The 25,516-nt window shown below is 53.1% G+C and overlaps 1 protein-coding gene across 5 annotated transcripts in view; it reads right to left on the minus strand.

Annotated features, from left to right (window-relative positions):
- The window catches only part of ZCCHC14 (zinc finger CCHC-type containing 14), a 57,483-nt gene extending 31,976 nt beyond the window's left edge, over positions 1-25,507 (minus strand). For 4 of the 5 annotated variants that reach the window (XM_042969914.1, XM_042969912.1, XM_042969911.1 and 1 more), the window contains exons 1-2: positions 24,929-25,507; positions 2,191-2,314 (exon numbers count right to left, since the gene is read on the minus strand). In XM_042969914.1, coding sequence (XP_042825848.1) covers positions 2,191-2,314; positions 24,929-25,507 — 703 coding nt within the window. Of the gene's footprint in view, positions 1-2,190; positions 2,315-23,606; positions 24,607-24,928 lie in introns of those variants that run through there. The other variant, XM_042969915.1, reaches the window with a different exon arrangement.
- Between the last annotated feature and the right edge of the window lie 9 nt (positions 25,508-25,516).

Genomic DNA, 25,516 nt, shown 5'->3' on the forward strand with positions numbered 1-25,516 from the left:
CTCTCGGTGCGCCACAGCACGCGGACAAGGGAAGGCCAGGGAGCACAGATCTTCCAATTAGATTTAAAAAACAGGAAGGAGGGGTCTTGATAATTATGCCTCAAGGAAAAAGCACAATGGGAAAGAAGAAGCCATCCCTCCATATTGGGACGGTGCAGGGCACGGGTCCATGCTGGACAGCAGAGGGACAAAGGAAACACCACCTCACCGGAAGGCACTTCTCCCAGGACGACACGTACAAGGAAAAAGGAGGAGAGCAGTTCTGGAGGGAAAAGTCCTTACAACTGAGTGACAACTGTCCACCCCGGAGGCAAGGCCCTGCTGCGTCTTCAGAACAACAGCCTCATCGAGGAGCGGACCGTGCTCCCAGCACTGCCATAAGGACGCGCTGTTTTAACACCTGAACCTATCTATACACATAAATATGGTAGAGCAGTTAGGACGTGGCTATTTCTGGCACATATGACCCAAGTTAGGGACGGGTGGCTCTTGTGATTTTGTCAGAATGGGGCTTTATTTTATTTTTTTTGTTAAAAAAATTTTTTTAATGTTTGTTTATTTTGCGAGAGAGAACGCATGAGCAGGGTAGGGTCAGAGAGAGAGGGAGACAGAGAATCCTAAGCAGGCTCCGTGCTGTCAGCACAAAGCCTGATGCGGGACTTGAACTCAAGAACCGTTAAATCGTAACCTGAGATAAAGTCGCAGCGTCAACCAACTGAGCCACCCAGGCGCCCTTGAGGGTTTTATTTTAAAAACAAAGTATTTATTAGGGTGCCTGGGTGGCCCAGTTGGTTGAATGTCCAACTCGTGATTTCGGCTCCAGTCACGATCTCCCAATTCGTGGGTTCAAGCCCCACATGGGGCTCTGTGCTGGTAGTGCAGAGCCTGCTTGGGATTCTCTGTCCCCCTCTCTCTGTCCCGCCCCCTTCTCAAAATAAACAAACATTTAAAAAAAACAAAACAAAAAAACCCGATTTATTAAACATCCGTGAGGAACACTGCCTGAGATACAAACAAAAGGGGAAACAGGCGAGTGAGGGAAGCAGCAGGTGGCCTTAAGTGTCCTGGGCCTCTTCATCACAAGTCCCCGTCCTGCACATCACCTCACTCGCCTCCTGTAAGTCCCCACACCGCCACTCAGCCTGCCATGTGTACGGTAAGCGCAACTCTGGGACTGTCCAGCTGGTGCAGGAACCGAGGACACTCGGCTTTGTCTGAGACGTGCCCTCTGTCGTCTCCAGAATGGCGCTGTCCAGTATAGCGGCCGCTCTCCACACTGAGCCATCGCGGTTGCAATGGAAACGAAATAAAGATAAACTTTCGGGGGGGCACCTGGCTCAGTTGGTTAAGCATCTGACTTTGGCTCAGGTCACGATCTCACGGTTCATGGTTCCAAGCCCTGTGTCGGGCTCTGTGCTGACGGCTCGGAGCCTAGAGCCTGCTTTGGATTCTGGGTCTCCCACTCTCTCTGACCCTCCCCAATCACGCTGTCTCTCTCTCTCTCTCTCTCTCTAGCGCTCAAAAATGAGTAAACATCAAAAATAATAATAATAGGGGCGCCTGGATGGCTCAGCCGGTTGAACATCCGACTTCGGCTCAGATCATGATTTCACAGTCTGTGAGTTCGAGCCCCGCGTCGGGCTCTGCGCTGACAGCTCAGAGCCTGAAGCCTGTTTCAGATTCTGTGTCTCCCTCTCTCTCTGAACCTCCCCCATTCATGCTCTCTCTGTCTCAAAAATCGATAAAGGTTAATAATAATAATAATAATAATAATAATAATAATAAATGAATGACTTTCAGGTCCTCGGTTGCACGAGGCACATTTCAAGTGCTCAAAAGGCACATGTGGCTGGCAGCCACTGAGTGAGTGCGGATGGAGACTGGTACATGATCTCTGTGGAAAGTTCTATAGGGTGGTGCCGCTCTACGATTTAGGACTTGTTTTGGTGTGGGGGCAGGGAGGAGGGTGCAGCAACTTTCATTTTCCCCTTAATAAACATCAATATTTGAGATTTTTACAGCCAAGATATATATGTTCGTATGTTGCTTAGAGAATTTAGAAAAACAACGCACCTTAACTAAGATGTTTGCGAAAGAGGAGAAAGTATTTAACCAGACACCATCACACAGATCTGTTTTGCACACTCCAGTGCGCCTTCTTCCTTGGGCCCCTCGCAGACACAGACTCACCTTTGGAGTGTTTCCCCACAGTCCTCTTGGGCAGCGACTCCTCCGTGGAATGTGCTGATGTGTGTAGTGCGTTCTCCAAACTATTACTCACGCTGCTGACGGGAGCCTCGGTTCTTGGAGTTACCTGGGAGGACAAAGAAGTCATATTTTCTCCCATTTGGTTCATGTGGAATGACTGTTCACTGTTACCTGAAAGTCATTTATGTTCATTGTACTTTCAAAAGTGTATACAAAACATATATATAAAAGCACACATACGTACACCTTCTAGAGGAGACGGACATAAAGCTTCTTGAAAACACCACTCCTACAGTAGCGTACTAACAAGCACTTCCCGCGAAAGAAGACGCTGCCCGTGTCCCACGCACCGCTGCGATGCAGCGGCAGCCTGGGCACCTGCAAGTACACGTGGGAGCTTGGGCCTGTGCCAGCGGTTCAGTCGCCTGCCCGGGAACCACGTCAGCCACGCTTCATGAATTACACACCTCTACCTGAGTAGAACCTTGTATTTTATTTCTTCAAGTCATACAGCTCCCTGTAAAATTAATTACACAGCAGGACTCAACTCTGTCCCGTAAAATCTTGAGTAAATGATAAAGTACTCTGAACAGAACAGTAAAGAAGGGAATACGACTGGATCTCTGTGGGGCACATATTCTAGCATCACATTACGATCCTACTTCTAGGAATTACTTGCACAAAGCACCTACTCCTGAGAAAAGTACGGGGGGCTGGGGGCGGGGGGCGGCACTCACAGCCACGGCGCCTGTAGGAGTGAAAACAGAAAGCCTCTGAAGCAGCTGTGGATAGAGACCCGACCAGACGGCAGGCGCACAGGCGGCCCTGGCACCGTGGGCACCGTGGCGGCAGCTCCGCAGGGAACTGAGCTCGGGCTTCCCCTCCCCACCAGCCCCTGCCCACAGGGAGGGGGCTCTGTGCGAATGTGCCGGAGGCAGGAGGGGACCCTGGGCACCTGGGGGGGGGGGGGGACAAGAACTTTCCCCCCGCCCCCACCCCGGAACGAGCGTCAGTACCTGAAAATTTACAGCCAAAACACATGGAGTACTTGCAGGGTTCGGAAGAGGAAGTGACTAGTACTTGACTTGTTCAGAGTCACAATTTAGGACGTGTCAAAATCTCAAAGGATAATAAAGTTGAGATTTTCAAGTTTATCGAGAGAGGTGTGAGTTTTAAAGGGTGAGAAACGCTACGCTCCACACACAGGGCAGGGGGAGGTTTAGGGGAGAAGAGGAGCAGGACCCCTGGTCCCCATCCTCCCCTGGAGTCGCCGGCCCCTCGTTTCATTAGTTGGCTTCACCAGCGGGAGGCCAGAGGGCGCCCACCGGAGGACACCGTGAGCCCACCGCAGGCAGAGAGCCACCAGGACAGCACGGAGATGCCACCACGCCCGCAGGACAGTGGACGCCACAAGGCCGTGTGCCCGGCGGGCTGCCGAAGCCCCTGCAGGAGGCCTCCCCACGCACACGGGAGACGCCACGCAAGAAAAGCAACCCTGCACGGTCTAGTTCATTTGGAAGTTCACGGAACTCACGGAAATAAATCCTGACTACCCAGTACTCCTCCAAAGAGCCAAGTCTTTTGGTAACACTTACCAAGATGTTATCAAGACCGTTAAAATTTTAAATTGCTTTTATTTGTAATTTAACTAAATTGGATTATTTCCCTTAGATTTGGCAAAGTTTCATCCATTGGTCTGAATATTCTAGAAAGGAACTTCTTTCATATTGAATAAGATAACAGAACCAACAGTTACAAAAATTATTTGCGGAGCAAGATTTTTAGTTCCAAACAGCAAATATTACTTTGGGAAGAAACTCAGGAGGTTAACCTTTTAACTCTTACAATAAACCCAATGCACAACAGCTTGTGTGCGATCTGGCCTGATGCGAGTGCGCCTCCACGTCCCCTGGACTACCCTGCTAAGTGAATCAAGTCCTCGTCCTGATGACAAGGAGGCTCAGCCGTCCGAACGACCAACCAGAGGCGCCAACCTTGCCGGCTGGTTGGTGACGAACCTCTCCCGCACAGGCGGACACACACACACCGAGACCCCGCACGCACACCACCACCCACCCTGAAGCATCCTCAACAGCCACAAAGAGAAAGGTGGCCTCCAGACTCAGCCTCCGTGGGGAAGGGGCAGGGGCAGGGGCAGGGACGGGACAACAGCACCACAGCCGGGACGCCTCTGCGAGCACAGCTTCGGGCACCTGGGCCCGGGGGTCTCAACCCCGGTGTGCGCTAACCTCTGGGCCTGGCAAGGACACGTGCGCCCACCCCCTGTCCCATCAGCATGTCCAGAGGGGGGCCGGGACCCTGGTCATGCCAGGCACCGCAGCCAGAGTCCGAAGCACGGCAGGCCGGTTGTCTGGTCAGCCCTTGCGAGGAGCAGGAAGAAGCAGGAGGAGGACACCCAGGCAGAAGACAAAGCTCCTTCCGTGGGCGGGTGGCTGGGTGAGCTGATGGGGTGGGTCTGTGCACCACGGCCCCAGGGGGAGGGGACGGGAGGGGGAGAGCCCAGGAGTTACCCCGGAACGCCAACCACCAACATAAGCAACCACGCCCGCCAACAATATAAACACAAGAAAGAAAACTGTAAAATCATAACCAGCGGAAAAGAAATCTTTGTTCGCCTCCCTGTGCTTTCAGAACGTTCTTCCTAGTTTTCCAAATGTTCACTTTTTCCAACCAGGCCTTTATCTTGAATTTGCTCTTTTGTTTACATTGAAAGCTCTCTTCGCCTGCATTTCCCAGAAATGCTGTGTTTGGGTTATTTTTGGTGAAGTTAATTTGCCCCATGTGACCTCCGCAGCTCAACTCAGATGCTCTCTGACTCACGCTCACAAGTGGAGCCCCAGTCATGAGCCTGATGGACACGAGAATAAAGACCTGATCGGTTCCAAATGTTGCCTCCTGCTGCGGCCACAGGAGCCACGAGAAGCACTCTCCAAGCACAAGCCTCAGCCCTTTCCACGAGGCCCCTCACTCGCTGAGCTCCTGGACGGGCTCCTCACGTCCCACCCAGACAGCCCCCCCCCCCCAACCTACAGGGGACCGTGGCATCACCTGCTCCTCCCCTCCGCTCAGCCCGCTGTGGCTACCGGGGCGGGGCCTAGGGTGCCCCCGCCCCCTCGCTGCTGTCACATCTACACCTCTCGGTGAGGACCTGTCACAGCTCAGCGAAGGAGGGACTTCCCGTGTGTCCCATTCACTGCCATGTCCTCTGCGTTTCACACAGCACCCGACGCAGCCCAGACACTTGACGAGGACCCCTGAAACAGGGCTGCCTCATCCAGTCTTAACAAAAGCAGGATGAACCGAGCCAAAAAAGCACCTCTAGTTCAAAGGGCAGGTCCGCATGCTAAGCTCTGTACCACACAGTCGCCCGGGTATTTTGCCAGGTCTAATCAAGGGCCGCCAGGGCTGTACGTGTGAATGAAACCGGACTCCGGGGCCTGTTAGCGGCCTGAGGCTAACGGTCCGCCCGGGGGCTCCTCCGGGCAAGATGTGGCCCCGGTAACGGGCCAAGGCCCCGGCTCTGGGTGCCAGCCTCCCACCGGCACCGCCGCCTAAACAGAGACGAGGCCCCTGTCCCCAAACTTCCACGTGCAAAATGCTTCTGGCGTCTGAAACTCAAGCTGTGACTCAGAAGGTCAGGTGGGGCCCGAGCCTCTGCCCTTCTCTCAGGCGATGCTGATGCCACCAGAGTATTTCAGGATGGTCAGAACACCCAAAGGCCCGACAACCCCCCCAGGTGGGCTGTAAAGCGGAACCCCAGCACCGCACAGACTACATCACGTGAACCCCGCGTCCCCTTCCGAGAGGGAGGGACGGAGATGCCAGAGGGCGCGCAGGGGCTGGTGGCGTGGCTCCTGCCGGTGCACATGCTCCCTGCTCTCAAGGGTTTCCTCGGCGCCGGCCTCCGACGAGACCGACCCTGCAGAACACAGGTGGCCTGAAACGTGGTGTTGAAAACTCACTTTAATATTCATGGACCGGAACCACAACTTTCAGAAGAGAGTTTTAACTTTTAAAAAATCGATTTCATTAAAGATCATTCAAAGTCATCGGACGAGACAAAGCCGGGCAGAGGGCGGGGCCCGCAGCAAGCACTCGAACGTTCGACATGGGAGGGAGGGAGGGAGCTTCTCGGAAAAACCCAGTAAAGAGGTCGTTAATATGTGGAGAAACTGAAGGCTCGGGGTCCTCGTTGTGCCGTAATGTAAACGAATCTTCGGTCACCAGGGTAAGACACTGAAGGGGCTGCAGCAGGCGACAGAGAGCCTCCTTTCTCCAGAAGGCGGTGGTCTTTGACGGTGAGACCCCCCGGAGACCCTCCTGGGGAACTCCTACAAAAGACGATGGCCTTCCCTCACCATGAAGTTGGAGTTCCCAACTTGGCCCTCAGCTGCACGAAGGACACTCAAAACTGTTTCTCCGCAAGGTCCTCCACGGCAGTGACACTCGCAGTAGCAACACACAGCGGTTCGGTGCTCGTACCGTGGGGCCGGAAAGTAGGTGACGATGACGCGTGTGTACAGAGCCATAAACGAGAGGCCGGTGAGCCAGGCTGTGCCGTGAAGGGGTGGTGAAGACGGGACTCCAGCTTAAAACGCAGGTGTGCGTGGAATGCCTGAGATGTGACACACTGCAAGAGGCCACGGAGAATAAAGGAACGGAAACGACTAGAATTATAAGCACCCTTTACACCGTTCTCACCCTGGGTGCAATCTGCTTGTACCCACCCCAATCTGCTCCACCCTTCTCTTGAACAGCACAAGCAACCGGTGCCCATCACGACTCTCCCCAAGGTCAGTGGACCAGTAGGGGGCGGTCCCAGTGCGGGTCACACCGGGGGGACAGCAGAGCCCGCTCGCGGAGGCCACGGCACTGGTTCCAGCAGCCCCTGCTGGCTGTGACGGCGGCCAAGATCCAACTCGCTCAGGTCCAGTCTCCCCAGGCGCCAAGTGGGGATTAACGGTGCCTACCTCACCGGGGTTTTGTGAGAATTTCAAGTAGCGGCTGGACAAACAGTCAATATGCAACACAATGTCCGCTGCTACCGTCACTGAGGCGGCCGGTCCCGTTGGGAAGCGGGAAGCGGGAAGCCAGCGGCACAAGCGCCCTGGCAGAGACCAGCTCTGTCTTCCAGAGACACCTGTCCAGAGACACCTGGAAGAGACACCTCGGAGGTCCTGGCGGAAAGAAAACCTCTTCCGTGAGGCTGATTCTCCCCAAGGGCAAATCGACTCCACCGTCTGTGCCCGCGGCGCCCGGGGACGGGCTCCAGACGGCCACCAGTCCCTGTGCCCCTGCGTTGGAATCGGGGGGCTCCCTTCTGCAAACACGCGTGCCACTTTTCAAAACCGGACTTCTCCATGACAAGTGACCACTTGCTCTACAACTAGCACGTGACAGCTGACACGCTTATGTGTCGCCTGAACCACAGCTCCGTGACATGCTCTTCAGGGCCAATGCTCCCACTGTTACGATGGGAGCAAACTCAGCCCCCAGTAGCAGTGGATGTAGCCACCATGCATCACGCCGGGACAGGACCTCCAGATCTACCAATCCCTCTGGGAGTTCCCTCTCCTAAGAACACAGTCGGTGACACAGTCATAGGTCTGTGTGCGAGGAAGTCTGTCTTAGCTTTAGAAGAGCAGAAAAGGGGTGCCTTGCACAGCGGGTGGTGTGACTCTTGACCTCAGGATTCTGACTTCAAGCCACACACGGGGTGTAGAGATCACATAAAAATAAAATCTTTACTTTTTTTTTTTTTTTTTTGAGAGTGTGAGTGAGCAGGGAGGGGCACAGGGAGAGAGAATCTTAAGCAAGTTCCATGCTCAGCGAGAGGCCCAATGCGGGGGAGCTTGATCCCATGACCCTGGGATCGTGACCTCAGCAGAAACAGATGGATGCTCAACGGACGGAGCCACCCAGGCGTCCCATAAAAATAAAGCCTCTCTGGGGGGCTCAGTTGGTTGAGCGTCCGACTCTTGATTTCGGCCCAGGTCGTGATCTCGTAGTTCACTCGGTTCATGGGATGGAGCCCCGCGTCGGGCTCTGCACTGACGGCACAGAGCCTGCTTGGGCTCCTCTCTCTCACGCTCTCTCTACCCCTCTCACACTTGCATGTGCTCTCAAAATAAATAAACTTAAACAAATACACAAATAAAATCCTCAAAAATAAATAAATAAGGAGCAAAAAATACATATATAAACAACAAATACCCAGCAAGGTTAATATCTACACGTGTAAATACAGATCTACGTGGTTAAATATTATGCAGTCTTTAAAAAATAACTTCAGAAAACAAAAGGCACAGGAATGCATAACTTGTCAAGGGTGCACGCACACAGACAGGCATTAAAGAAAGAAGAAAAATGTACCATAATGCTATAGTGTTTATCATCTTTGGGCGATTTTTAAAAAACATTTTTCTGTTTCCCAGTTTTTCTGCAAAGAACAGTTACTCTCAGAACTAGAAACGAGTTAGAAGCCACGAAGTCTCAGCGTAAGTTAACCTCCTACAGGACGGGAACATGACAGGAAAACAGAAGCAGCTTCTGAAAACCAAACCCCGCAGCTCACCCCCGAAAGGCCGTCTCCTACTCTCAGAGGCGCTGAGGGGCCATGACAGGCGGGGCAGATGCTGCCAGGGGACGGGGCATGGGGGACAGACCAGGCAACACCTAAGCCAATTCCAAGGGAGGACGCGAACCCCGCGGCTGAGGCCGAACTGGAGAAGGAGCCACACCAAGCGGAGGAAGGGCCTTCCAGGCACAGGAACAGAAGTGTGGAGCCCCGAGGCAGAAAGGCCTTCGCGCCTGAAGCTTCGTAACGCCAAGGGGCAGCAGGGCCGGGCCCTCGGGGACAGGCGTGAGTTACTTCCACAGGCTCTACACATCGAGTCACTGATTTCCAGTCTATCTTCCAAGCAACTCACCTCCACACCGGAAAGAATACCATCTGCTAAATACTCCTAACTCAATGGGAAAAAATACATAAAATCAAAAAGCAAAGCGATTTGTAAGCATTTTACTAAAATAGTAATTATGCGTCTCTCAAAACCAGAAAAAGAAAGTAGATAGTTTAATAGTGAAAGCTATTTGCTGACTTAGGCCAAGTGAAAGCCAATGCTAACCAGAAACTGTTTTCCACATAAAAACGTTCCTTTTTAAAATGTCTTACCCTGCAGCTGTACTCATTAAAAATGAGAGAGAGAAAAAAGATGACTGCTCAAAATCTCAGTGAAAGGTACCAAACCAAGCCCTCGGCTAGAGGGGTCCCGGCAAAGTGACCGTAAGGCCAAGTCCCGCCAGCAGCCTGCAGAGCAGGCGAGCCTCTAACAGCCCGCCCAGCCCTCGCCCTGCACACCCGAGCAGCTCTTACGAATTCGGATCCCAGGGCTCCCACCGCAGGCCAATGAACTAGAACCTGAGGGGGCGGGTCAGGTACGAACGGCTCCTGGCGTCCGGAAGCCCCGCCAGGGAGGCTCTGCAGTGCAGACTCAGCCTGGGTCCCAAGTCAAGAGCCCCAGCTGCTAAAGATGGGATCTCCAGCCACACGCACCTGCACAGCAGGTTAAAGTAGTGCCCGATCCGCACCCTCGGCGGCAGCTAGGACCCAGACAGTGGCTCCAATGGAGCCTGTCACACTGCAGGTGCTCAACAAACAGCACAACTTTGTGCAGGCGTGGCACCAGGGCTTCCGTCTGAACGGCCACACCCCCGGCCTCCTAGTCTGACTGCACCTGAAACGCAGTGCCAGCAGGCTTGGTGTCTTCTCCAGGGAACAGGCGGCAAACCCAAGGTGCGGGAGGGGAGGGAAAGAACTCAGCGGTCGCTGGAGAAAGGCGCGAAGCTAGCAGAAGGAGCAACAGGCGACCGACCTCAAGGGAGCACACAGACACGCTTTTACAAGCGGGAGTTTAAAGGGCACGGCCGCACGGGAACACCCAATCTTCATAAACTCCAAGGCAACACCGCATGGGAATCTAAAGCAATGCGTTCGGGAAGACAGCACCCCCCCACTTCTGGAAAAACTTAAGTCGTGTGACTGTGTGGGATCGAAAACGGGGAGCAGCGGTCGTCATCCCCCCCCTTGTGTGCACTCGGCTGCCTCCGGAAGGGCGACAGGTGAGGCACCCACCGCAGGCTGTGCCTTCAGACTTCTGACATCAGGTGCATCCTACACACGCTACGGTTACTGTGCATGTATGTCTGGGCCAGAACGATGCTTAAATATTGGGGTTTTCTCTGAGAAACCGTCTCAGTGTCTGACAGTAACAAGTAAGCTGTGCTACAAGGACCATTTTGGTTCCCAATATAACATTCACCTGCTGAGATGAACCGTTCAGAGCGGTCAGCACGTTTAAAACGGTTGCTTGATGACCCCCGGGAGATACCGGCCACGGCAGGAGTTAGGTTACAGAGCATGCAGGCGTCCAGGACGGGAAAGGACAAGCACTGAAACAAGCTGGAAATGAGAAGAAGCATCTGGATGAGAAGAAGAGTGTATCAAAGGTCCACAAGGTGTCGGTAAAACACGCCCTTGGGTTTTACTTCTATAGAAGCCACAAATTCCATTTAATGAGTCTTGACTGGATGCCTGTCAACAGCAAGACAGAGGTGCTCAGAGAGTCAGAGACCAGACCCCTATGGTTAGCCATGCAGGGAAAGGTCAGGCCAGAAGGGGCTCAACTGGATTGAACAGAAAAGACACAGAGGCCAAGAAATTCCAGACTGACCTCCTACAACAGATACAACAGATCCTCCATCAACAGGTAAATGGTATCTGTCCCTAGGAGCCGCTTGACGACGGTGGGGGGGGGTGGTGGTGCAGAGCTCCAGATGCCCAGGGCGCCTGGCTCTGTTCCTCAGCACCCACTCGGAGCCAGGATGCCTCATGATCACCCCACTTAACGTTCTCAAACGACCCTCGTATCTCATCATATCATCGGTTTCTCCTCCGCACAGAACCTCATTCTTTGTAAGGACAAATGTCACCATTACTGTAAAACCCTCCTTCCCAGCCACACCTCCTTAGAGAGAATCAATCCTCCCTGCACTACGTGGCCCACATTTACCACAACATTTGGTTCTACGTTCAGTAATGACGGAGTATTTGGACCAACCTTCTTGCCGAGAACCGTAACTCCGAACAAAGTATAAAAACCAATAAACTGAACACGACCAAAAGAAACTAAAGAAAGGTCTACACTTAGAAAATGGGATTGGTACCAGGTGTGCTTCATGACCCCTGGGCTCAGTCCTCATCAGAAAAAGCAGCAGCCACAGCTCAGACAGCACTCCTCAGTCCTACCGCCTTGACGAGCCTGAGATCTGGTAAAATATGACAGCGCTGAGTGAGGGAGAAGACTGTGACAGAAGAGTGTCCGAGAAGGGGACACGTCTAGTCCTGCATATAAATTCTGCCCACACCTCTGCGTGAGCCCTGAATTAGGCACGCAGGCCCCAAGGAGCCAAGCTAAGACCAGACAACCAGAGGTTGGGGCTGCTGGCCAACAAAGGAAGAGAGTTCTGGGGTTTGGGTCCGGCCAAATGTAGTGCCTATTAAAACAAACACAACAACAACACGATACTCTGCAGGAGGACCAAGCAAAACCCAGAGCTTGTACAGGGTCTCACTTGCAAAACCCAAGGGGCAATCTGTAAGCACGAGACACGTAAAGAAACAAGAACAAGATCCAATACAAAGAGAAAAAGGAGGCCATGCCCAAGAGGAATCACACGCTGGAATCAGAGCCAAGAAGCATTAAGTGGCAGTTGTTACAAGGCTCAGAACATAAAAGAAAATGTATGTGGCATAAGAACCAAAGAATATCTCAGGAGAGAAATGGAAACTCTTAAAATATGAAAATTCAGGCAGCAACTAAGGTGTCCCACAGGAGGTGAATGCATCAACTGTGTGCACCACACAATGGAATATTACTCAGCAATAAAAAGAGCTGTCAAGTCATGAAAAGGCACGAAGGAAAATGAAATGTTATCTGAAAAGTCTACATACGGTGTGACTCCAGCCAGATGACATTCTGAAAAAGGCAAAGCTATGGACGCAGGGAAAGACGAGGGGCTGGAGGCAGGGAGGTGCGCAGGCAGAGCCCGGAGGGCTGTCAAGGACAGTGAGACCGCTCTGTGTGATGTCACGGTGGACACCCGTCCTTATGCGCTTGTCCAAGCCATAACCTGTACAACACCAAGAAGGAGCCTTGATGTAAACCGCTGACTTCGGGTGATTACAATATTCAAGTTTTCTGCGAACCTAAAACTGCTCTAAAAAAATTAAGACTTAAAATCATAAAAAAGAATCCAAGTAGAAATTCTAAAATAAAAAAAAATGCTATTTCTGAATTTAAAAATCCATTAGATGAGCTTGGGGCACTTTGTGGCTCGGACCCTTGATTTCAGCTCAGGTCACAATCTCACAGTTCGTGGGTTCAAGCCCCACATTGGGCTCTGTGTTGGCAGCATGGAGCCTGCTTGGGATTCTCCCTTTCCCTCTCTCTCTCAAATAAATAAACTTTAAAAAATCTATTGGATGAGCTTTACAGCAGTTTGGAATTAACAGAAGACTTGCAGAATTTCAAGACGGATCAACTGAAAGTGTCCAGCCTGAAACACAGAGAGAGAAAAAGACTGGAAAAGAAAAGAAAAGTTTCTAACACCTGTGGAATAGGAGACTTAACGTACCTACAGTTGGAGTCCCAAAAGGGATACTGAGATACCGAGACACAAAAAACTATGGAGAAATTATGACTGACGATTTCCCAAATTTAGTAAAAGGCATGAATTTACAGCTCCAAGAAGTTCAGAGAGCACCGAACAAGCTAAACTGAAGAGGGCAACGCTGGGCTGCCCCCCATACTGCACAGGCCTCCCCTTCCTTAAATGCTGGAGCGAGACGGTCAGCAGGGACTCCTACATCTGGTGACGGACGGGTCCCTGCAGTAACACAGGCAGAAGCAAGACACTCTTGCAGGCACGAAAACTAAGGAAATTTCGAACGTGCAGACCCGGACTCCAGAAAATGCTGAAGGAATTTTCCAGACTGAAGGGACACGATAACAAACAGGCTTTTTTTTCTTTTTAATGTTAATTTACTTTTGCGAGAGAGAGAGAGAGAGAGAGAGAGAGAGAGAGAGAGAGAGAGAGAGAAAGAGAGAGAGAGCGCGCGCGCACGCGAGCGAGCAGGGGAGGGGCAGAGAGAGAGGGAGACAGAATCCGAAGCAGGCTCCAGACTCTAAGCTGTCAGCACAGAGTCCAACGTGGGGCTCAAAGTCGGGATGGTGAGATCATGACCTGAGCCGCAGTCGGACGCTTCACCGACAGACACGCAGGCGCCCCCAAGCCGGCTCTGTAGTGAGTAATGAAAAGCACTGGAAAGAGCAAATATGTGGGCAAACATAAAATGACATTTTCTTCTTAATTTTTAAAAACACATCGTATTAAAGCAAAAAGTGGTCTCACGTCGCGGGGTTTACAGCTAGTGCAGAGGTAACACACAGGACAACCACGGCACGAAGGGCGGAGAAGGTGACTGGCTGCCATACGAGAGCGCGACCCCGACATCTGGGCAAGCGGGCGGCACCCACTCCAGTGCAGCACCCTGCCCAGGGTGTTCCCTGGACCCACCACCGCAGGTAATGCCACAAGGCTCACCGGGGGCTCAAACGGAACTCTGACGAAGGTTTAGCACAGGCGACACCAACCAGGACCGGGGGAAACAGATTTAAAGGTGGGAGGCGGGGAGGAGGAGGGGGAGGCTGGGGGGTGCCGAAGGGGACAAGTGACCACAAGAGGCGGTGACGGGAACTCCTATACCTCGACAGGTATGCGCTACAGAGCTTCCCACATTTACCGAAACGCTGACAGGGTGCCTTCCGCGCCTTTCTCCAGATGAAGTTCTCCCGTGAGCAGGTGGACACAGGGCCCTGCGTGCACAGCGGTGAACTGGTGGCGCCACCAAGGCCGCGGAGAGCCGCGACCGACACCCGCAGGGGCCGGGACAGCACCCCCCCCCCAACACCACACAATCTTCCGCTTTTCCCCCTGACTTTTAATAATAAAGTAAGGCCGTTTTAAAATATAATTTTGGCTTCACATAATAAAAATAGCCCCTTATGTCCTCTTTGGCAAATTACTTACACTTAACCTGTTTGCGTCTGTTTTGTCACCGCTGAAACGGGGACAGTGGCGGAGCAGTCACGAGGGCTAAGTGAACAGGTTCGGGGCGCCTGGAGCAGTGCCTGCACACGGCAAGTGGCATTCCCTCCCACCACCTGCTCCGTCCGCCGTCTCCGTATTGAGAATTCAGCAAGAAGGTCATTTGACCGGTAAACCAGCCTCCTCGCCACCAACACGAACGCGTACCAGGTCACGGGCCTCACGCCTTCGTGAGCTCGAACAACCGCCCCCACGGGTGCCCTCCGGCGAGCAAAGGTGCCCTGCAGGGACGAGCCCGCCGGGGGCGGGGGGGGGGGTGGTGGCTGCGGGGCCAAGAGACCCCAGACCACAGCCCGGATCTCACGCCGCACGGCAGGGCACGCGACTCCAGCCCGGTGCCTACGACGGGGCTCGTGACTCTGTTAGCGCGGCACAGCCAGGCTGTCAGCAGTGCCCCCAAGACTCCACATCCTGTTGAAATGCCCAGAAGACATGGGAGAAGGGATCCCCTTCCCCGTCAATTAATTCCCCTCCTTTTACAAAGTTATTTTTTTCTCGTCTAGACTAAGTTTCCAGAAGTTCCTACATATACATGCTTTAATTAGATTCACTGTGGATCAGTATGAAACCTGAGGATACATTTCTTTCCAGTAATTCTACTGAAGCTTTTATATAAAAGTCCCAAATAATTAAGACAACGACTCTATAACGCTCCCTCCTAATGAATCTGATGTCAATGTTTAAAGTACAGAAAATGCAAACGAAACTTTGATTGGCAAGACGAACGGTTATTAGTTTATCGCCATTCTACACCAAACAAAAACAGCGGGGCTCTCCGCGATTTACACTTTTGTAAACAGCAGCCTTGCAAAGCTCCCACCACCACTCTGCCACGAGACTCACAGGAGGCAGGTCTACACGGCACCAACAAGCGCTCAGCAGACTGGTCCATACACCTGGCTCTGTCCTGGGGTAGTATCACCCAAACTACCATGTGCAGAGAGGTGCTCCCATTGGAGGCATTCGCGTGCCAGCTTTTGAAGAATAAAGTAGAACGCCGACGTTAAAATCCACTAGAAACCTACAGCTACGTGACGTATGAGAGAAACAACCAATGAACAAAAGCAACCACGGAAGAGTACGATTTGGTAACAGGTGTCACTGACAGGACCACAGAAAAGCACTAAGGAAAAAACATTTTCACTAGGGTGGCTTTTTTTTTTAATGTTTATTTTTGAGAGAGAGAAATCAAGAAGCACAAGTGGGAGAGGAGCAGAGAGGGGGAGAGAGGGCGGGGGAGGGGAATTCAAAGCAAGCTCCATCCAGGCTATGCGCTGTCAGCACAGAGCCTGAAGCGGGGCTCAAACCCAAGAACCAAGAGATCGTGACCTGAGCTGAAGTCAGACGCTTGACTGACTGTGCCAGGCACCCCATCTTTTTTTGTTTAATGTTTATTTTTGAAAGGGGAGAGCACAGAGAGAGGGAGACAGAGAATCCAAAGCAGGCTTTGCGCTGTCGGTGCAGAACCTGATGTGTGGCTCGAACCCACGAACCACAAGATCGTGACCTGAGCTGAAGTCAGACGCTTAACCGACTGAGCCACCCAGCGGCCCCTAGGGTGAGCTTTCATCAACATCCAACACCTCCCTCCCACTCAGATTTCACAGATGCTCAGGACACAGCCCCTGTGGGGTGGCAGGGACCACAAGGTTCTGGACTGAAAGAGACGGTCTCTGCCCTCCAATAAGTCAAAGTCTGGTGATGGAAATTTAAAGAAACACACTTTAATATAGTAAAAGACATAGGACAGAAGGAAGCCATAGAAGGCTTGTAAGTGTAAGCCAAGAACTGGGGGCTGGGGAGTCCCAGGTGCCAGGTGTCCTGTCTGAGAGGTCAGTACCTACGAAGGTTCAGGGGAAAGAGGGATTGCGGTAAACATAAGGAACCTCGAGTGTAGACAGAGGTGAATACAGACAGGCAGTAGGCAGATCACAAACGCTGACGCACGCCATGCTAAGACCTGCACGCCAGAGAATAACAATCCTTCCGGCATCTCACCATAGCGCCTGTTGTTAGAGGCTGAGAGTGGGGTCAGGGGGACAGGTTGTCACAGTAGACGAGACCCAGTCAGTGGGATGGGTTGTCACAGCAGAGTAGACCCTGGTCATGAAGATGGGTTGTCACAACAGACTAGACCCAGGTCACGGAGATGGGTTGCCATAGATTAGACCCCGGCCAAGGTGAGAAGTTAGACATGTCACTGTGATTTCTAGGAAAAGTTACGGTACCAAAGTTTCAGGATAATTTAATTAAAAAACAAAATAAAACAGCTACGAGTTATTTCTTGCAGACTTTAAACAGTGACATCAGCTTAATTCTAAAGGGAGATCATCACTCACTTGCGTGCCAGCATGCCATCTTGACTCAGGGGAGGGAGAGGAGCTACACGAGGCTAGGGGTTGTGCTTGATCCCTGAAGACTATTTTAATCTATGCCCGGGCTCCCTGGCAAATGGCCCCAAATCTAAGTGCGCCTGCACAGAAGTGTGCCATAGATGGGACCATCGTGTCAAGTGTGGCGGGAAGAAAGAGAGGGAGAGGGACAGACAGGCAGGGCAAACACTGACTTGGACGGCAGTGTCAACAGAGCAGAAACCCACGAGGATGCTGAGGACTTGGTCACTGACTGGAGGGAGACCAGAGAAGGCCAACGACAGGAGAGGCATGGACTTCTGGCTGGGGGTATCAGGGCCGGGGTGAGGCAGTCAAGGACAGTTAGAGGGAGCTTACCTTTGGGCATACGGAGCTACCTGGGACCTCCAGCTGGAGCTCAGATCTAGCTGGGCATGCAGATTTTGAATTCATCAGTGAGAATACCATCATCAAAAGGGCAGGAAAGCCGAGAGACTGAAAACACTGAGAGAAGCAGGAAGAAGGGAGTGCACTGCGAGAATGAATGGAGGCGGAGATTCTCAGCAGGATGCTCAGCCAGCCCAGGAGCCTTTAAGCCAGCATCCAAGGGAAGCACCTCCACAACCATATTTGCCTTAAAAAAAAAAAAAAAAAAAAAAAGGAAGCACCCTCCCCCGGAAGATAAGAAAGATAAGGACTGAAAAGCATGCAGCGAATCCTTCAAATAAGAGGCCGTCCAGATAAAGACATCAATGAAACTGAATACACACAGTTTAGAAGTCACCCCACATATACATGGGGAGGGCAGCATGATGGCATCATTCAACAAATGGCACTGGGGCAACTGGGTTTTCATCTGGAAAGTATAAAACCAGCTCCGTACCTTACCCCAAATAAATTCCAGATGGCTCTGTTAAATGTAAGAGGAGAAACCGCGCGAGTTCTACCAGGAGGCACCAGAGGGAAGGCACACGGCATCACAGGCGCACGGCCGTAACCCATCGCGGGCGTGATGATGTGTACAATGCAGAAAGTATAAAGCATTTCTAATGATGACACAAAGCCCAGTCGCCACACAAGATTGATAACAAGAGCGCTAAAAAGAAACTGCATGGCAAAGTCAACAGGCAAGAAAAAAACCCCAGGAAAACAAATACTTGCCACTTCTACTAAAGACAAAAGGACAACTTCCTTAAAACTTAAAGAGCTCCTAACAATAAAGATCAACAACTCGGCAGAAAAGGGCAAAGGATATGGAAAGCTTGCCAAAAATAAAATGCTCGTTTTTTTAAAAGTTTATTTATTTTAAGAGAGACAAAGAGGGAGCGGAGGAGGAGTGGGGGCAGGGGTGGGGGAGAGACAGGCTCTGAGCTGTCCCTGCAGAGCCTGAAGCCTGCTTCACAGTCTGTCTCCCTCTCTCTCTGCCCCTCCCCTGCTCACGCTCTGCCCAGCTCTGTCTCTCTCAAAAATAAACATTAAAAAAAAAGATGTTTTTTAATGTTCCACCTCACCCACGAGGGGGCTCACCCATGAGAACAAACCCACCCCACCCTCAGAGATGCTGCCCCCCAGCCACGACCCCCGCCCCCTCTGCCGCCGGGAGGTGTGCAAACAGACGCTCACACATGCCACCCCGGGTTCCAGAAGACGGACTGGGGCAGTTGCCTGCACTCACACAGAGGCACACACCCCGTGGCCTACCAGCAGTCCCGTTTCCAGGTTTCTAGCCCCCGGGTACACACGCATCCAAACATGAAGGGCCGCACACGTGTCATGTGTAGTATGTAAACGACTGGATTGTTTATAATAGTGACATGGGAACCAAATGCCCTCCCTGGGGACCCACGAAACCAGAACGAAGACGCTCCGTGGCCTGATGTGGACTGCATGTCCAGAACAGCTGCCAGGGGGAAGAAAGCAAGGCACAGACCTGTGTGCGGAGCAAGGCACCAGTTACCTACTTGTAAATACACGGCAAGTTCCTCTGGAAGTTTCTACAAGGAACGAAGAGAGAGACAGAATGGATGCTAGGAAAAAGGTAAGAAATCTCGTTTTTTTTACGTGCGAAATAACAAGTATCAATACGCAGGTAAAGGAGAGAAGGCGGCCCACACCTCGAAATGTCCTGTGTGTCCTTCTCCCATGTGTGGAGGAGGAGGGAGATGTTTCACTTTTGTCTTTTCAGTTTGCACCTCTGGTTTTGTGTTCTATTTAAATTTTTTTAACAGTTTATGGAGTTCCCTTTAATAAAAATAGATTTCGCCAAAAAGGATGGAGGCAAAAGCCAGGTTCCAGGAGGCCGAGGTGGCAGCGGAAGGTGAGCTGGCTCCAGTCTGTATCGTCTGGGGGGCCGGGCAAGGTGCAGCACCTGGGGGAAGATCCTGTCTGTAGATGTGCGCATAGGAGGTTTCAGAAAAATGTGCATGTGTTTACAAGTGTGTTAAAACGTCAGAAGGATACACAGCAAGTCGTTAAAAACGGACACTCCCGGCAAGTAGGAACGAGGTTGGCTGCGGGAGGACTTGCTAACGAAGGGACAGACAGTGGACAACGTGGAAGGAAGGGGTTTTGCTGTTTCCAAGACAGGTAAGAGGCCCATGACAACACTGATGTGCCGAGTGGAGAAACAGAGGAGGTCAAAGACCGAGGCGGGGGACTTGGGGGGAAGCGGGAAGGGCAGGAAAGGACAAAGTTCAGACACCTGAGCTGACACCCTCCCGGACGAAACAGAAAGATGTGACCACAGCAGAGACTGAGGGACGAGCCCGTGAGAGGGCCTGTGACGGAGAGAGGCGCTCTGCCTCAGGACCCGAAGGAAAAGTAAGGAACGGTAAGGGCGCACATGAGACATTTTGGGGGCTCGTGATTTTTCTCTGCACCCGAGACACCCACCTGAAACCCCAAACACGCTTACAGGCGAGATGCTTAGTCCGAAGGGTCTCTGACACCCGAGTGCCCCTCCCCCCCCCCTCGTTTAGAGCCAGGGCCACAGGCCTGCGCTTCTCCTGGGGGCCGCACTGGCAGGCCGAGGCCCACCCCGTACGGCCTGATCACAGATCGGAGCGGCTGCCAGAGCATCAATCATACGAAAGACATTCGGTCTGCCTTTGTCTTCACTCTAGACCACCTCAGGCCTTGTAACTCAGAACAAAACAAACTGCTTGAGAATTAGCCTATTTTATACCATCCATTCAAGAGAGTGGCTGAATCAACTCCAGCCGTAATAAAAAAAAGAACTAACCTATTTTATGAAGCTCTTGATTACGCTTTTTCACTGTGACAGGAAGGAGCTCTGCGACACGACGGGTCTCTCCACACACAAGACCTCGTGGGGACTGGGGGGGAGTCGCCCTTGCCGTCTGCACTGCCTGCAGCAGGCTGGCGTCGCGAATCAGAAACCCTCGATGATCTGTAAACTCGTCAGGCGGCTCGTAAACTAACGAGAGAACTGGTGTCCTGAAAGGTGGTTTCTCAAAAAAAGAGAAACGTCCCAAGGATCTTTCTTCTGAAAGGTAATCCATCCAAGGCAGAAAAACAATACTCAAATAAACTATTCTCCCGAGACATCAGAGAAATTTTGAGTTACAGTCTCTGGGAGGTCGGCAGCCACCAATTTAACAAACAAACAAAAACGTACCTTCTACTAGCTTGCCTTTAAAAATGTAAGACTCCTACAACCTGCTTGGTAGGAAAAAAATAGATTAATCCAAAACGTCCTCAGTCCAAAAGGAGGGGGGATGAAATACGCAGGACTGAAGAGAAAATCAGAAATGGGTAAAATGAGGCCCAAGTAACCAGTGAACTTCCAAAACCGCAGAAATAAGGCAAATGCCGACGAGTGCCTGTAACCGTGCTGTAGCGCACGTAAGTACCTCCACATTACTCATTACAAACGCAAACCAAACTCCACACCAACTACAGCGGCAGCACTAAGGTTTGTGGAGCTGGACGCAGGGAGCATGAACTTGTGCACATGCCAGTTGACAGTCAACAGCCCCGACATGGGGCGGGGGGGGGGGGGGGGGAGCGGTCGAAGGACAGTAACCAAAGGCCCCGCGGTTCGGGTCACCCTACCGCACAACGGCGGGACCACGGCAGCTCCAAGCAGATGTGGTCGGATGCGCGTTTTCAATGAGTAACTACACCACCGCCACAAAGTAAAGCTGCCTCCCAGGATGTGTCGATGACCGTCGCGTGCGCCTCACTGGAAAAAGAAGGCAGTCCTCGGGCCTCTGAGAGCTGGCCAAACACGAAGTAACAGACGAAGCCGTGCAGGCGGCCAGACTGAGCTCAGATGCGGGGCTCAGGCCCCCATCAGCGCCCGGAGCCAAGTGCAGAACTGGAGCCACCGCTGTGCCTTCCGGCCACGGCTCCTCCTTAACATCGGGGATAAGAGCAGCTGCTCTGGACAGACTCACTCCCTTCCCGTGGAATGCCAGATCCGCTACAGCGGGCAGAGCGTCAGGTTAGAGGGACCGGAGGCGGCCACTCACACCTCACAAGGTAACCGGGGCACCAACTACCAATGCTCCAGCTCTGAACTACAACGATTTTCAGCAGCTTAGGGAAGCGGTGAAACACAGCCAGCTGGTGCCTGCCTGAGGCGAGACGTTACGAGCAGTATTCGCGTGCAGCCGGTGTCCACCGTGCCTCCCCTAGCGATCTTGGGTGCAAACCCCAGGACACACACCCGAAGGAAGACCACCACCGCACTCCCGCACCGAGCACGCCGACAAGGCTCGGCACCCGCTGGAAATCTCAACGTCACGCAAGTCGTCCGGCTGTGATCTTCGCCAGGAGGATTCCGAAACACCAGGGCGGGGAGGCAGCTTTCCCCCGCCCGGTCCGGCTAGAGGGGAGGCTTCCGCCGGCTCTGGACCACCACACTGGCCCGACAGCACCGGGCCCGGGGCTCGGGCCAGCGGGTTCTCAGCCACCTTCAGCAGCGGCTCCCAAGAGGGGCGCCACGCAAGGTGCCTAGCACCCACCGGGCGGGCTCGGATGGAGACAGCGAGGTCCCTCGGGACAGCCACACGTGGACAGTGCTTCAGAGACGACTCGTGAAGCGTCAGGTGTAAGGGATTAAAACAAGAGCCTATTAGCCCCGAGGAAACAAAATCTCAGAATGAGCACGTGCAACCATCCAAGTGCCCATCAACCGATGAGCAGATAAACAAAACGGGTCTATCCACAAACGGATAGTATTCAACCCTGAAAAAGCAGTGAGGCACGGACACATGCTTCAACAGGAATAAACTCTGAGAAGTGGTGCTAAGTGAAGGAGGCCCGCCACAGAAGGCCACACATTGGAGGACTGTGTTCGTACGACACAGCCGGGACAAGCACAGGCCGCCCAAGCAGAGGAGCAGGAGCAGGGGGGCGGGGGCAGGGACTGCCGACAAAGGTGCGGGGCTCCTTCGGGAGGTGATGAAACCGTTCCGGAAGCAGAGAGCGGCAATGGGTGCACGACTGCGTAAGTGTATTAAAAACTATTCTTAAGCGTACACTTCGAAGCAGTGACGTTGTATGATTTTTAAATTAAATCTCAAAAAGCTGTTACTTGAAAAAAATAAGCATATACCATAACACATTATCATTTTATGTAAAGGAAAGACTGCGAGGGGTAAAATTAAACTTTTCCCACAACCATGGCTTCACACTTAAACAGGAAGAGAATGTGAGTCGCGCCGACCCCCAGCACCAGCTCAGGAGGAACCGCAGACCAGCACCCCCATGGCACCCGTCGGCCACTGGGCACGCAAAGCTACCGCAGTCTGCCGCCGGCTTTGCCCTTCCTTCCCGAATGTGGACATGTCGATTTTACCTCACTCACACTCTTAAGCGCCTTCTGCTTGTCCTCCGAGCAGTGAGGGCTGTTCAACAACACGGTGACTGTATCAGAAGACATACTTATAAGAACTGCTACTTTACAGAAGGTAAAGAAAAAACCAAACCCACGTCTTTCTTTCGAAAGAGTTCAGACCAAAATACAACCGCTGACAAAAGAAAGGCAGGTGGAGCCTTACCAGGGCTGCTTTCCCGGGACGACAGAAAACGTTAGATTCAGACACCCCAAGAAGGCAAAACGCTCAAATGTTCCATTTCACCACAGAGGCCGACTCCAAGCAGGAAGGGGTGCCTCGGGCCTTAACTTTAACAGAAAGTTAGATGAACGTGCTTGAAATTAGTTTAGCAGTGACACAGGGGAGGTGGGGAAAACGAGGCACCGTGGTTGTTCTGAAATGTGAAAGCCAGAGCCCTAAGGTTACTCACCATAACCTCATTATTGATCAATTTCCCATGGATCAAAGCTCCAAGCAACTACTTAAAAATAATTTAGAAAACATGAACTCAAACTCAAACTTGGGGCGCCTGGGTGGCTCAGGGGGTTAAGGGTCTGACTCTTGACTTTGGCTCAGGCCACGATCTCGTGGTTCGTGAGTTCAAGCCGTGCACTGAGCCCTGCGCTGACAGTGCAGAGCCTGCCTGGATTCTCTCTCTCTCAAAATAAATAAACGTTAAAAACAAAACAAAACAAAACACAAGACAGAAGTATTTCACTCCATAACAGCGTGCCTGGCTTAAGTCTGTACTCCCTGCACACACTGTGGGCACGTCAAGTGTGACCTCACGTAGCCCCCCGACAAGCCCGGGAGGCAGGTAAGCTACCTCTACTCCAGCAGGGAAACACCAGGAGGAGGGAGGGTTCTGGCCAAGGTCACACAGCTGGCCAGCTGGCCGTGTGTGGGCAGGGGTGGGGGCGGACTAGCCCTTCATGTCATCAGAGGAGTTTCTCACCAGACAGAAAGGCTCTCTTCGAGAGCGTATTTTCATTCCAGGGCTAGCGCCTGCCCCACCAAAACCATCATCGCCATCTTCCGCTTCTGACAAGTGATGAGTCTGCACACACAAAAGAATCCCCTTCAAGAGCTGAATACGCCTGGACAAACAGCCCCAGACGCTGGCGCACCGCACCCAAAGAGAAGGCAACAGCATGTGGAACTGACCGCAAGGGACTGAAATCCCACAAACGGGTGACATGCCCCTGGCACCCCAAGAGCCTACCGAGCCCCCTACGGACGACCACAGCGCTTTCCCTTTGTTGTAGCTGAAACACCGTTTTCCTGCCCAGTGCACATCATGCGATTCAGAGTCACTTGAACACACATTTAGGAAAAAAACCACAGCCTCAGATCAACGCCACCAAAAGCAGATAAGACTTAGATTAAAGCCAACGGAGGCACCACAACCACATCTTAGAGAAAAACACGGAAGAAAAATAAGCCACAATCCGGGGTTGGAGAGACAGCTGAACACCACCACCAGCAGAGCAGAGAGCACAGGAGTGTCAGGTGAAAACAGCTCAGACCCCGTGCAGAGGGCACCGGGCAGCACTCGAGCCGACAGCAACCTCTCCAGGGAGAGGCCCAGGGTGATAGCCACACACGCCACCCTGGGTCACAGAGAAACCCTTCCTCTCTCTGCACCGCTTTGGCACTGGGTCCCAGGGGGCTGGGAAAAAGGAGCTGGAGCCCCGAACGCTTGGTGTTTACATAGTTTTGAAACATGTAGAGGAAAGTTCACGTTTCTGAGGGAATGACCACGATGCCCTTCCTGCTTAGCTCGGAGACGGAGACGTTAACCTCACATTCCTTAGGAGACCAACACCCTGGGACTCGGGCAGATCTGCCCCGACAAAGGCAGGCGGACCTCCAGGAAACAGCCGGCTCGCAGGCGTCCGAGGCCCCGCGGGACAGCCACCACCCCACCGGGGAAAGGACACCTAGGCCGCAGGGACTCCCCCGCAGCGCGCCCATCTCCCCCTCGACCGCGGCTTCCTTTCCTGCTAATAAACACCAGATTTTGGAGAAACCAAGGCGACACAAGGTATAACTCCTGTCGCCCAAGGGAACGATGAAGGGGACAAAAGCGCTCTCGCGTGTCCAGCCGCAGACGCGAGAGAAAGGCACAAAGGGGCCGCGAACTCCGACCGCACACGCCGGCCCGCAACCCAGGGGGCTCCCCGGCGACCTCTGCGCAGCGCCAGGCGGGTGCGACCGCCCACGAGGGGCCCTGGGGGAGGGGGGTACTGGGGGTGGGGAGAGGCTGAGGGCGCGCACCTTGTGGCAGGCCGGGCAGGTGGGCAGCGCGCTCTTGCCGCCGTGGCCCCCGCCGCCGCCGCCACCGCCGCCGCCGCCGCCGCCGCTCAGGCTGCTCTGGATCTGCGTGAGCTCCTGGCGCAGCACCTGCTTCTGGTGGAAGCTGAAGGCCGGGTGGTTGGAGGCCATGGTGAAGAGCAGCAGGAACTCATCGCCCGTGCGGCCCTCGTTGAGCTGCAGCCCGTAGTTGTGGATGATGGAGTCGATGTGCGTGAGCGTGCGGTACAGCACGCCCGCCGCCTCGCGCTGCTCCGAGCCCAGCAGCGCCAGCGACACCAGGAGCTTGCTGCGCACCACCTCGTCCGTCAGGTTGGTGAGGCTGCCCAGGTCGGCCGGGTTGTTGGCCTTGATCTCCGAGTCGCGCAGCGAGTGGTAGTCCTTGCGGGCCAGGTCCTCGAGGCACGAGCCGAGGAAGCGCAGCTCGAGCGGGATGCACAGGTCCAGCAGGCCGCACAGGAACTCCACGCGCTGCGGCGACGGCAGCTCCGAGAACCAGCGGTACACGCCGTCCCTCTGCAGCGGGCAGCGCTTCTCCACCATGCTGCCGCC

This window comes from Panthera tigris, chromosome E2 (assembly GCF_018350195.1).
Source record: "Panthera tigris isolate Pti1 chromosome E2, P.tigris_Pti1_mat1.1, whole genome shotgun sequence".
NCBI lineage: Eukaryota > Metazoa > Chordata > Mammalia > Carnivora > Felidae > Panthera > Panthera tigris.